The following is a 12,986-nucleotide window of genomic DNA, read 5'->3' as shown; positions in this document are numbered from 1 at the left end:
GCTGGAGAAAAATGTAGAACAAAATTCTAACTCACAAAAAAAGACCAGACTTACTGGCCTGACAGAGACTGGAGAAACCCCCAGAGTATGGCCCCGGGACACCCTTTTAGCTTAATAATAAAGTCACTCCCTAGGTTCACCCTTTAGCCAAAGATTAGACAGCCCCATAAAACAAAACTAATGGGTCACAACAGTCCAGGGACAAGGACTAGAAGGCAGGAGAGGACAGGAAAGCTGGTAATAGCGAACCCAAGGTTGAGAAGGGACAGTGTTGACATGTTGTGGGGTTGTTAACCGTGGTCATAAAACGGTATGTGTACTGTTTGGTGAGAAACTATTTGTTCTGTAAACCTTCATCTAAAGTACACTAAAAAAAAAAAGAATATTAAAGCCAAGAAAACCATATGAGGCCGTTCTACTCTGTAACACATGGGGTTGCCATGAGTCAGAATTGACTTGACAGCAACAAGCTGGGTTTTTTTGGTTCTATATTATCATGAGTAAGTCATTTCAATTCTCCATGCCTCCATTTCCTCACCTATAAAATGAGGATGAAATCACCTGCTCTGTCCACCCACTTCATAGAGTCTTTTAGAAGATAACACAGACGGAAAGAATTTGCAAACTAGAAAGCGCTATTCTCTGGTTACTTGCTCTCACTGGCTGGCTCTGACTCCCAGAAGTAATGCAGCCCAGCCCAAGAATAGCAATTATCCAAAGAGGGAAGAATATAGTAAGTCCCAGAGTCTAGTCAGCCTTCTTGGGGATGGGGGCCGTGGGGAGCTAGCAGCTTGTCCACAGCAGCCGCTGCTGTCACAAGATACTTGAGAGCAATTTCCTCAGGAGATCTCCCAAAGGGCTTGCACAAAGTTCCCCTATATATTGGGTTTACATCTGCTTTAAACAGGGAAACAGGACAAAGCAGCCCATTTTCCAAGCACAACCTCAGCCCCCAATCTGACCAGAGAACAGCACTGGAGCTGACTGAGGTGGGTTTCTTGATCTAAGGATGATCTTAGTAGGTTCCCTCCACCAACGTCCCTCTCTAGCATTGCAAAGGATTCCCCAGGGGCCACAGCGAGGCCAGCCACCAATCATGGCAGAACCGGAACAGCTCTTAGCACTCATCTAGTCCAGCAGGTCCGATGCGCCACAATCACCTGGGGTACCACAAAAAGTACTGATAGAAAAACCCCACCCCAGCCAACTGAGTCAGAATCAGGATTAGGAGTGCTGGATTTAGGTTGCTGAAAAAGTTCAGTGAGTCCTTCTGAGGTAGCACAGTCTTCTGACTTGCACCTGGGAACTAGTGTAGTCAAATCTATGCCCTCACCACCCCCATATTACTGATGGGGAAACTGAGACCCAGAAGAAGGGATTTTCCCAAGGCCCAATTGGTTAATGAGGGTCAAAACTAGGGCAGAAACCCAGGCCTCCCAGTCTCCACAACCCCCATGAATATCCGATGGATGTAACGAGACTTGATGGGCCTTCTTGGAGGGCCCTGCACCAAAAGCTCCCTTAGCAACCATGCTCTACTCCTCCCTTCCCTGAGCAGCCCAGGGCAGACTATACAGTTTCTGTGAAATGTCAGCTCCCCTCTCAGGAAGTTCTCTTTTCTCTCTTGCTAATTTGCTTTTACTGGCTTTGCCTGATTCATAAGGGAGGCTGCCAGTCTCCTTTGTTGGTCTGGGAAGGGGTCCCAAGGAGCCCTTCCAATTCTGTCTAGGGCAGCACTTTCAAGCAGCTGCTTTTTCAGGCCTTCTGGCTTGGAGATGGGAGTTTGGGGGAAACTAAGGGAAGCCCCCACAATAAGTGCCAGATGTCCTTGCTGGAAGGTGGCAAGGGCAAGAGTCTGGATTAGGAAAACCAAAGCCATGAGCACAATTACCTTCTCCTGGTTGGTGGACCAGCCAGGTCTTTGCATGGGTAACAGAAAGTGGCAGGTGATTTCTATCTGGGCTAGGACAGGCCTGGAAACTCAGGATATGACCGCAAGATGAACAGGTTGTTGCTGTGGTATACCTCTGGTGCCCACAGGATGAGATGCCCTGCAATAAGAGGCAGAAGCCACATACCCCCTCCAGCCTCCCAGCCAAATAGGTAGCCTAGGTGAAAGATGCCATCCCTGCAGCTTGGCCTGATAGTCCCACCTTCCTTTTGATTGAGCCATCAGTAGGCAGTCTACACCCCTACCTCCTGGCTGTTGGGGAGACCAGCACACTTGCATTAACGGAGGCTAATTTCAGAGGTGCTAGCCAGCCCGTAGCAGTGCACAGGGACTTAAAGGGTGGGCCTCAGAGTGTGGAAGGTGTGATGGAGAAAGTTTAATGGCACTGACTAGGTTGCAGGACATGGCTTGGATGGATAACTGAAGTTTCCTCTACTTTTGGTTTCAGCTTTGGCTTCTGTTTCCGCTGTTGGGTGCCCCCAACCCACCTCCCTTCTTGGTTTCTGAAATTCCCTTCAAGGGAAAACCCAACGACCACAAGTAACGGGCATACTGGTACAGAACAAACCACAAAAACACTCTTTAGTGTCTGCAGGGGGTCCCTCTTGAACCCAGAAGTTTATTAGCATTCAGCAAAAGAAACATATGTTGTTACAAACAGGCAGTGCATCAAGATGTTAGTGAGAGCTAGGAGTGGAGAGGTCACAACCCAGGTGATTCCATGATGCCTGGGGGATGGAGAAGGGGAAGCTCGGGAAGGGCCAGGGGCTTTGCTTTCCTTTCTGCACCAGGAGAGGAAGAATGCTTACACCTGGGGTGGGGATGTACTGTCGTTCCTAATTTCTTCCCACCTTCACACAGCCATTTTATTTAACACGACCTAAATATACATTCCTGTGTTCACCACCCCCATATACAGCAGGGAAAATAAGCACCAATCGTAACAAGAATAATAATTAAAGCCCCGCCTCTCAACAGACTCAAGCCTCACACATATGCATGCCATGTGGACTTTCTTCTTCGGGGTGACTATAGGATGGAAAAGTGGGGCATCGGGTCAGCAAGCCATCACCCTGACAGTCACTATTTACCAAAGTATCATGCACGTGTGGGCTGGAATAGGGAAAAGGAGGGGGAATGGTGGTAGGGTATGAGAGATTTCCCCAAAGCAGCAAGAGAGGTCAAAGAGTTCCCCAAAGTTTCTTCTGGGTGAATGTCACAACCAACTGAACTCCTAGAAAGTCCCATGCAAGGGTTTTCTCAATGAGACAGCCAATTCCTGATAGTTCGTGCATCATTGCCATCATCTCCCCTAGCTTCTTAGGAAGAGGGGTATGTATTTGAAACCCCCTGCCCTCCCCACTGTGTGGAGAATGTTCCCAGAATGCTCCTTTGGAGAAACAACAAAACAAATAACACAACATGGGCACTCTAATTACAAAAGAAAACCACAAAACATAAAGAGAAAAAAAAGAGAGAGAGAGAGAAACATGAGTACTTCCTGAAGGTCTAAACATTGAGGGGTGGGTAGGAGGGTTCAAATGAAAACAAAAATAAAGCCATAAAAACAACATGCTGTCTACCAGGTTCCACACACCTGAGTCACCTGGCGTTTGTTTGCAGTACCTGGGCATCTTCTGCCGTCCCTATCATGGAGGAAGGGGGAGGACAGTTCAAAAAAGTGGGAGTGGGGAGAGGGGAAAGAGGGAGGGCCCTGGTCAGTTGAGATGCCAGCCCTCTGCACAAGCAGCAGCGATTTTTATGTCATCTTTGTTTTGATTAAAACTGTAAACAGCACCGCTTAAAAATAAAATATATCAGAAAAGAACAATTGATACACATTTTCCATGAATATAAAATGCAAACAATACAAAAATAGATAATTGGCTTTTGATATATATATATATATATATTAAAAACAACTTGGATGCAACATACACATGGGTAAACTTGAAGTCTCCCTGCTAAACCCCCTCAAGCCTCCCTCTAGCAACTGGGACTGGGAGCCGAGGGCATGTGGAGTGGTGGCACTGGCACAGGTGAGAAAATCGCTGGCAGCAGGAGGAGGGGCATGCAGTCAGCCTACTTGGGTGTGGAAAGCCACTTCCCTCCTGTGTACAGCATTGAGGATGGAGGGAGAATCTTGTTTATTGAAGCCTTTGCCCCAGGAGGCTTGTGGCCTGGTACCCAAGCTGAGTCCAGATGGGCAGGGCAGGCTCTAAACAGGCCCCAAGGCAAGGCTTCCTTGAAGGCTCTAAAGCACCAAGAAACTGGCATCCCAGCCCTGGGAGAGGTCTTCTAGGTTTCTTTCTCTACCCACGTTCACTGCCCCTCCGCATCAAGGACCAATCTCATCTGGAATTCTCAGGATCAGAGTTGTCTGGCACTAGATAAGCCTGCTGGGTAGCAAGATGAGTACAGCCACCTCCTCTCAAGTCACACCTTCTCTTGAAGTCATATCCAAAAGTGTTATCTCAGTACCCTGGAATGGAGACATGGTATTCATCTGGTCACAGCCTAGGGGCTTCTTCCTTTAATAGGAAGTGATAGACATGACACCAACACCTTTAGCAATCCGGGGTATCTTTGCTGCCAGCCAAGCAAGCTTATGTTTGAAGAGAGGTCTGGAGCTTGGCTGGCTCTCCCAGTGTCACCCTGACCTGAAATCATCATGGGTCCCCAGCCAAGTCTTCCTTACTCCTCTAGGCTGTAGTTGGGGGTTGGACATGACCTTCTTGGATCTACAGTTAAATACAAAGAAGCCTGTTTCCACAGCCACGTACCCTGACTGCCCCACTTCTGGTGGTGAGGATCTTGTCCATGGGTTTCCAGGGGGACTTGTGAGCAGTGATGTTGTCCAAACCATGAACTTTCACTCAGCCAGGCCCTACTCTGTGGTTTGTGTGACCTTCCAAAGAAGCCCAGCAAGGTGTGTCAGGGCTATGTCAGCCCCTCAGAAGCAGTGCCTCTTACTGCCTTCCTACCCCTGAGGGCAGCTCTCCACCCTTGGCCAAAGTCTGGCCACCTACTTTTCTCTTCTCCTTCTTCAGTGAGTGCTGGAGGCTGGTGATGGCTCACTGCCTGATGTGGCTGGCACAGTCCACAGGCAGACAGGAGCTCAAGCTGCCCTGAAGGACAAGCAAAGACAGAGGATGCAAGAGGTGAGTTTTCCCCTGTTGTAAAGGCATTTGGTGAGTGTTTACTTCCTGCCAAACAGTCGAACCAATTTCAGCCCCACTTTCCCAGGGCAACTTTGGTGGGAGGCCAGATGGTTGGAATTTGGGCACTTTTTTCCTATAATGTTGGGCTTGGGGTTAGGAGGGCCTTTCTCACCTTCTTTCATTCTCTAGCTCCACGACTGATGCATTTCTTTGCAGTGTCAGCCACAGTCAGCCTGGAGAGCTGGTCCGATTCCCTTGAGAGGTGGTGTTGGTGCCATGCAAACTCACGTGGTGCTTCCAGGTATGCAGCTTCTTCCAGCCAGGTCTGCTCTTTGTGGGGAGGGGCACTGGGCCAACCCCAATCTGAGAAATGGTGACAAAGACCAGCTCGGACACATCCCCTGGCCAAGGGGCAATTTGCCCACAGTCACCTTGACCCAGGGGGCCAACAACATCTGTTCCCAAGCTAAGTTGCTATGTCTCAGGAATGGCAAGAACTGTGTTGGCCTCTTCTCTTGACAGGCATGGAAATGGTGTGGGGTGTGGGTACAGGTGAGGGAGGAGGACAAGAATCATAATTTGGACTAATACATCCAGGCACAAAATGTTCCATATGTCATTTCCAATAAAAAAATTAAAAAGGAACCCTCTCATATTGGTGATTAATGGGTGGTTGAGCCTGGCAAGATTAGCCTGTTGCAATGTCTTCCTGACAGCAAGATCTTCCCCACCATTATTTCCAACCTAGTTTAACATGCTACTGCCATGCAAATCAGAGTCCTGCAGCTTGGCAGAGTGAGGGCGAGTCAGTCTTTCTTCTCAAGAAGCCTGGTCCTTTGATGATGCTAAGGATTTGGCTAATTGGAGAATGAATGCTCTTAAGAGAGCCCAAACAGCAGCCGAGATGCCTTTGGTATCCTGTCCCAGGAGTGCTCCAGTAGCCGTCAGCCAGGCAAGTCTGGAGCCTCTATACAGTGTCCAAACAAAGGGGTGGACAAGACTTAAGGAACTTTTTGCTTGGCAGCGGGGAGCAGTTTTCCCTTCTAAAAAAGCTAGGTTGCCTTGAGCTATGCAGAGTCTGAAATCCCCTCTCCTGCTGTCTGGGGAAAAGGGGCTCCTTTTTCTATCCTTCCCCTTGTTGTTGTTGTTAGTTGTCGTAGACTCATGAGTAGAACTGCTCTATAGGGTTTTCAAGGCTGTGACCTTTCGGAAGCAGATCGCTAAGTCTGTCTTCCCAGGCACCTCTGGGTGGGTTCGAAATGCCAACCTTTTGGCTAGTAGTTGAGTGCTAAGCCATTCACACCACCCAGGAACTACACATTTCAAAAACCCCAGCCCTTCCAATATCTCAATTAAAAGAACATGTTCCTTGTGATGAGATTATGAAAACTTCCTTTGGAGGAAAAAAGAACCAAAATTCAGAAGTATATGCAACTTAGGCAGCCACAGGCTTAAGAGAGAAAAAGGAAAAAAAATTCTATCATTCCAGAGGTCAAGACTCTATGGCAGTGTCCATAATAGAAACTTGATTTGTCTTCTGTTTGCAACTGGAAGAATTTGATTACTCCACTAAGGGGATTAGAGTTTTTGTCTTCAACCTAAGCTATGGCAGTCCAGGTTAAAAAGCCTCCATCTGGTAATAATGTCAAAGTCCACAGAAATTGGCAGTGAGACACATGCTACTTGATCCTCCCTAAGGACGTCTAGCTGAGACAAATACATTATAGGTATCTGATGTAATGGTGGCAGCTATGCCAAGGCCAAAGGAGTAGGGGTGGGGAGAATCTGTACCATAATTTCACATTGCTAACAGCAAACAATCACCCCATCCCTGAGTGGGAGGCAATGCTTATGCAGACCTGGCTTCTCATCAGTGGTCCATCATACACTGGGGCGGGGGGGGGGGCGGGCAAGGGATCAGCCTATGTCAAGGATGCACACTATATACATGATCATTAACTCAGCAACTGGAATAGGTACGAAATTACAGCATCCCAAACCCTGAATAGGTCACAAGAAGAAACCTCAAAAGCAAAATCAGGAGTGCAGCAGCAGCCTCTCTGGGAAGATGTACCCAAGCCAAATGTGGCCATAGATGGCAGAAGGGGGAAGTGGGAAAACAAAGGCAAAAACTCATAGGAGCTTTCCTTAGCCAAAAAGATTTTCAACTTAAACAGCAATCCCCACCCTCCCACCCCTCTGCCCAACCCCTGATCCCTACATGCTCAGGCCCATGCCCCTGCTCTGGAATTGATGATGACTACTCTGCTAGGTTTCCATTCAAGACAGTGGAGGAGTAGCTGGTGGAGAGGAAGGAGCACTGCTCGGCCCTCTCCTTTGACAGGTCAAGGCTAGAAGCCCCATAGAGAATGGTCTGACGCTGTGGGGGCTCAGGCAGGATCTTTGGCAGCTGAGGGATGCCATGGGTGATGCCCACAGGCTTGGCTTGGGGCAGAGTGCTAGAGATGAAGCCTCCAGAACTAGAGGAGCAACTGGGTTCATCCACAGGCAGCAGCACATCTGAAGACCTGACGCTCTCATTCTGAGAGGTCTGTGGCTGGGGGTTACAGCAAGGGCCCATAGGCAGGGGTAGGTGTGAAGGACGAGCTAACTGAGGCCCGGATTCCCGGGGTGCCCTTGGCTCTGGCCCTGGTATTGGCAGAGACATTGACATGGCCACAGGAGGTACACAACAGGCTGCCCGCCCATATGGAGACTGGTTGGAAGGCCCATCCAGCTGGCTGGGGTTTATCCAGGCAGAGCCTGGCTCCACCGAGAGAGGACAAGGGGCCCAGGTAGGCCAGTCATAGGCTCTTGGGGGCTCAGTATAGAGAGACAGGGGACTGTCTCGGTCCCATTCTCCTTCCTCCTCCTCATCTTCTTCATCAGAATCTTCTTGCTGGGCCTGAAGCTCATCAGACTCCATGTAGCCATGAGCCAGGTGGGAATTGGAAAGCTCCAGCTCCAGGATCTCCGCAGTGTCGAGGGAGCGGCTCCTCCTGTTCAGAGCCATGGCAGCGGGTGGAGGCCGAGGGTGCATGCCCGGCAGTCCCAAGTATCGAGGGAGGCTGCTCACACCCCAGGGTAGGCCTTGGTAGAATCGGCTGCGATAGTTGTTGAAGGCATGTTTGTGGTAGTAGCCCATTGCAAAAGCTTCCAAAGAGGCTGCAAGGTCTTCATTGTGGAACTCAGGATTCTCTTCACACTCACCTTCCCCATCCCGTTCCACATCAGCGATGTCAAAGGTCACCATGGGAGGAAGCTCTGGGAGGTTTTGAGTGAAGGATGAGTCAGAATCAGAGCTGCAGGACATGCTGGAGAAGAGGTTCCCATTGCTGGTGAACTCCACCAGGGCCTGTGAGAAACTCACAGTGGCATTCCCTCCCTTCTCAACCTCCTCTTCCTCTGGCTCCTCAGGGGGTGAGTAAGTAGGGTAGGCCCTCCTGGGGGACCCTCTAAAATTTGCTTCTTGCATGTCTGGCTCAAACATAGCATCACTCTGGAAGAGCTGCATCAGACACGTACTTTGATCTTTCTTGGAGCAGGTTCCTTCAAAACGCTTCTCCAGAGGACGGAAGTCCCTCCAGTCTGGCTCGCTGCTTGCAGTGGCAGGGAAAGCTGAGGTGGTTCCATGGTGGGAAGTCTGAGAGACCCCTGATGCCCCTGCCACCAGGCCCATCACTGATGGGCCTAAGGGCCTCATCTGATATTCCATGATGGGCTTCTCTTGCCAGGCCTGGACCTCTCGGGCTTGGGCCTCTCGAGCACGGGCCTCTCGGGCACAGGCCTCCTTGGCATGGGCTTCTCGGGAACGAGCCTCTCTGGCATGGGCCTCATGGGCCTGGGCCTCCCTAGCATAGGCCTCTCGGGTTAGGGCCTCTCTGGCATGAGCTTCCCAGGTATGAGCTTCTTGGGCATATGCCTCCCTAGTGTGGGCCTCTCTGACACGAGCTTCTCGAGCATGTGCCTCCTGGGCCTCTTGGGCCTCAAGCTGCTCCCGCCGAAGCTCCCAATACAACAACTGTTTCTGGATGGTCACTAGCCGTTCTTCTTCTGTCTCCATTGCCCCAGGTGGCTGGGAGGAAGAGAAGTGCTCAAAGTCTAAGAAGGGGTCAAACATTTCAGAGCTGCGACCATGGAGGTCATAAAGACAGTCATCTCCAGGTGGGGAATTCTCATGACTGTCATCTAGTTCATAAAACTCATAAAGGGCATCTCCGCTGTAGCTGTCTCGGGGCAGGCAATCCCTGCGGACAACCCCCAGGGCCTCACCTGAATCATCCTCAAATCCGGGTGTGGTAGAGTCATAATAACCTTCATCACTATTGGGGGCAGACTCTTGCTGGTCACTCTGAGGAGTCAAAAGGTCCCCAGAGGGTAGGCCAGGATAAGACCTAACTGGATCAAGGAGCATGTAGCTGTGGTGGCCAGGGGATGTGGTGGGATGGTAGATCAGGTTCAGGTTGGGCCTTAGGTACATCTGGGCACTTGCCCACAGATATTCTAAGTCATCATCTTCCTCTTCCTCCTTTACCTCTTCTTCTTCTTCCTCTAACTCCACTTCTTCTTCTTCATCCTCATCATCATCATCTGGCAAGGCCATCTCCTCTCCACCTCCTTGATAAGTCACCAGGCAGGAACTTCGCTTGGTCCCATCTCGGTTGGCCCTCTGGCCCCCAGAGGCCATGCTGTCTGTCATGCTGTCCATGTCTTGCTCAGCTATGATGTCCCCACAACCTGTCAGTGAGTCAAAGCTTTTCAGGGATGTGACATCCCCAAACAAGAGGCTCAACTGATCTCCCACAGGGCCACTGGGTAGATTTACCTCTCCTGCCACCACCTTGTCCTCTTTTTCTGGACTGTGGGGCTCCTCAGGGCCACTGGCTTCAGGGACAGGCTTGAGCTGCAGTAGTGCTGAAGTACAGACCTCTGTGGGTTTTTCTGGATCTTTACAGGCTGTCTTCTCAGTAGCTGGTGGAGAAGGCTCTGGTGTTGGAGAAACTTTTGACCCAGAGGCATCCTGGGATTTGGCATCTTCCTTGCTTGAGGATTGGAGGGTCTCCTCAGAGTGGAGCAGAGAGTCTGAGCTCACATGCTTATGAGGCCTCGCTCTGGCCCCCTCAGAAATCTTGACCCCTGGTTCACTTTGCTCAGTTCCAGTGACTTTGCCCTTCCGTTGACGGCGGATACTGCTGAAAAAGCCTTTCAAGCCTTTCTTTGGTTTGAGCACAGGGGGAACCTTCTCAGCCTCAGCCTTCTCTGTGGCTCCAGGCACAGACATCTTGTGCCTGGAGCCTGTCTCCAAAGCCCCATGGGCACTCTGGGAGCTGGGAAATTTGCAGGGTGACTCAAGCAAAGGTAGGGTGAGGTCAGTTCCCTCACTGGCAACATCTTCAGGGCCACAGACTGCCTCACTCAAGCCATCATGGGTTTTGCTCTTGCTGAGACCCTTCTTGGAGCTGCCTTTCCCAGAACCTTTGCTTCGTCCCCCCCCCAAAAAACTAGGCAGGGTACAGATGCCTTTCTTGCCACCAAAGAGTTTCATGGCAGTTTTCTTCAGCCTACCTGGGCCGGATGAGGGCGGCTCTGACACTGGCCCTTCCTTTGCCTCAGCTGCCTTGTTCTTGGCTCCTTTTGCTGTCCCTTGGGTCTGGGTGTCCCCAAAGGCTGCCGCCCCCTTGTACTGAGCAGCTTCATCCTGTCGGGTCTCCATGGTGATGGGGACAACTCAGGTACTTTCTGGAAATGCAGCCTCAGGCTTCCTGGCACTGTTATAACATCATCAGTCAGGAAGCACCATAGTTGGGTCTGGAGGAGATGAAAGAGACAAAGACAGAGAGACAGATACTGGTGAGCAAGCATCCAGGCTGAGTTTGTTTTCACAGGTGTCTGTGGTCTCAGGCTTGAGTGGAACCAGAGAGAAAGTAAGGGAAAATGTGGGGGAAATCTTAATCCATTCCATATGCTTGGCTTGCTGGGCAGGCCCCCTCTAGGCTCTAAGGCAGCAAAACTCTACACTGAGCAACAGGCAGCCATCACCCCCACCCCTTCACTGGGTTCCCTCTTTTCTGGCTATCTTAAGCTCTGGGGAGCACCAAGCAAGGCAGGGAAAACTGCAGATATGTGAAAGGCCCAGTGGTGTTATTGGCTGTGGAAGGGATTATCGAAGTGGGGAGTTAGGGAGGGGCAGGGAAGGCTGGAGAGAGGTCTGTTCTGACTTCACAGAATTTTGAAAGGCTTCTAGTAAAACAGCCCATTGAATCCTCACTGGTCTATGTCAGCTCCAGGCCTTGATTTCAGATTAGCCTGAGCTCTGTTTGACATTCTGCCTGGGGCTGGGAAGAAAAGTAGACCTGATGTTTCATTTCTTCCCCAAGGGCTCTCTAAATTGTTGGCAGGGCATGTTCAGACCTTTAGAACCCCAGAGTAGGAACCTCACACTCCTGAGCAGCAACTGAGGATCAGACAAGGTGAGGTGGTAGCCTCAGGAAAGGTACTTAACCTTTCTGAGCTTCAGTCTCCTCTATCCAGGAGACTTACTAATACATCCCCCTTATAAGGGTTATGTGAGGGTGGGTCTAGGTCAGACTCTTAATTGACTGTCCTGCTAGGAAGGGATTTTAATGCTGCCCTCAGCAACCAGAACTCCCAATTTCCACTTAAGAACCACGAGGCAGGTTGTTTCTCCTCCACACCCCTCATTATTTTGGTCCCCATGTAGCTCCCTATCTAAACAGGGAACTTCTTGAAGGCAGCACCCTACATAATTCATGGTTCTGGCCTGGGAGACAGGCTCTCTGTAGATATTGAAATAACTAAACCTGGTGCAAGACACCCTCTGATCTAGGTTCCTGATCCTCTGAACACCAAAATGCCACAGAGATGGAATAAAAAGAAGTACTAGCCACCACCCACTCCAACACATGCCCCACCCCTAAATCTGGTGTATTCCAATGACTGCAGCTGTTCAACAAGTGGCTCAGTGACCACCTAGGGAGTCACTTACCACTGTGCCCTCTCTGTAAGGTAGTCACCAGCAGACAGGGGGAGTTAGGGTAGGGAAGGGAGGCAGAACACTTTTTGGATGCCAAAAAGAGGCAAGCACCCTGTGCTCCCCAGAGCAGCTGGCCAGCACATCAGCCTTGTGATTGCTTGCGATAGTAAGACAGAACACATTCACCTGCATTGGAAGACTGTGGACTAGGATTGGTAGTAGAGACAGGCTGGCAGCTACACTCTATCCTCTGACCTCATTAGAGCAGCCTCCATGGGGCAGATTATTCAATAAGCAAGGTAAGTACAGTGCTTACCTTGCTTACCAGATCATCTGTAGTGAACAATTTCACATTTTTTCACCACATTAAAGATCCTGCTTCTAGGTATGGCTGTCATCTATCTCTCTCCTAACCCCACAGCACCTTCCTACAGGATCAAAGCCTCTTTTCAGTTTTACAATCTCCGACAGGGGCAGATGACCCAGGCTTACTTGTGCTTACTTACTAATTGGTAGTGAAATTATTCACTACAGATGATCTGGTAAGCAAGGTAAGCACTGTGCTTACCTTGCCTATTGGATAATCCACTCCTGAGAGGATTCCCTCTGGGAGCCCCTGGTCCTGTCTTGCAAACTTTAATGTTATGTCTGATCCTTTGCTTGGCTTGACACTTGAATCATCAGTGTGATCCAAGCTTCCATCAGCAGCACTTTGCAGAACTGAATATTAAAAGTACAGTAAAATAATGGCTGGTTATCCAGAAAAGAAGAAAAAGAAAAAGCACATCTGCAGAGCTATGCATTGCTATTTGCTCAGGTTAGGAGTTTTTTGAGTGGGTCATATTTTTACATGACACTGTTAAGGGTCAGCTTACTCCAG

At 50.0% G+C, this 12,986-nt stretch overlaps 1 protein-coding gene across 1 annotated transcript; it reads right to left on the bottom strand.

Moving 5' to 3' along the window:
- Positions 1-7,349: 7,349 nt before the first annotated feature.
- Positions 7,350-10,892, bottom strand: AMER1 (APC membrane recruitment protein 1). The gene has a single exon (XM_023736094.1). It carries the CDS (start codon positions 10,823-10,825, stop codon positions 7,373-7,375), a length of 3,453 nt encoding a protein of 1,150 aa, XP_023591862.1. The 5' UTR covers positions 10,826-10,892; the 3' UTR covers positions 7,350-7,372.
- Between the last annotated feature and the right edge of the window lie 2,094 nt (positions 10,893-12,986).

The sequence above is a fragment of the Trichechus manatus genome, unplaced genomic scaffold (genome assembly GCF_000243295.1).
Source record: "Trichechus manatus latirostris isolate Lorelei unplaced genomic scaffold, TriManLat1.0 scaffold00086, whole genome shotgun sequence".
Taxonomy (NCBI): Eukaryota; Metazoa; Chordata; class Mammalia; order Sirenia; family Trichechidae; genus Trichechus; species Trichechus manatus.
Note: the sequence above shows the minus strand (reverse complement) of the source record. Positions and strands in the feature narration are given on the sequence as shown.

Coding starts and splice junctions, on each gene's coding strand:
- AMER1 (XM_023736094.1), bottom strand. CDS start 10,825: ATGGAGACCCGACAGGATGAAGCTGCTCAGTACAAGGGGGCGGCAGCC.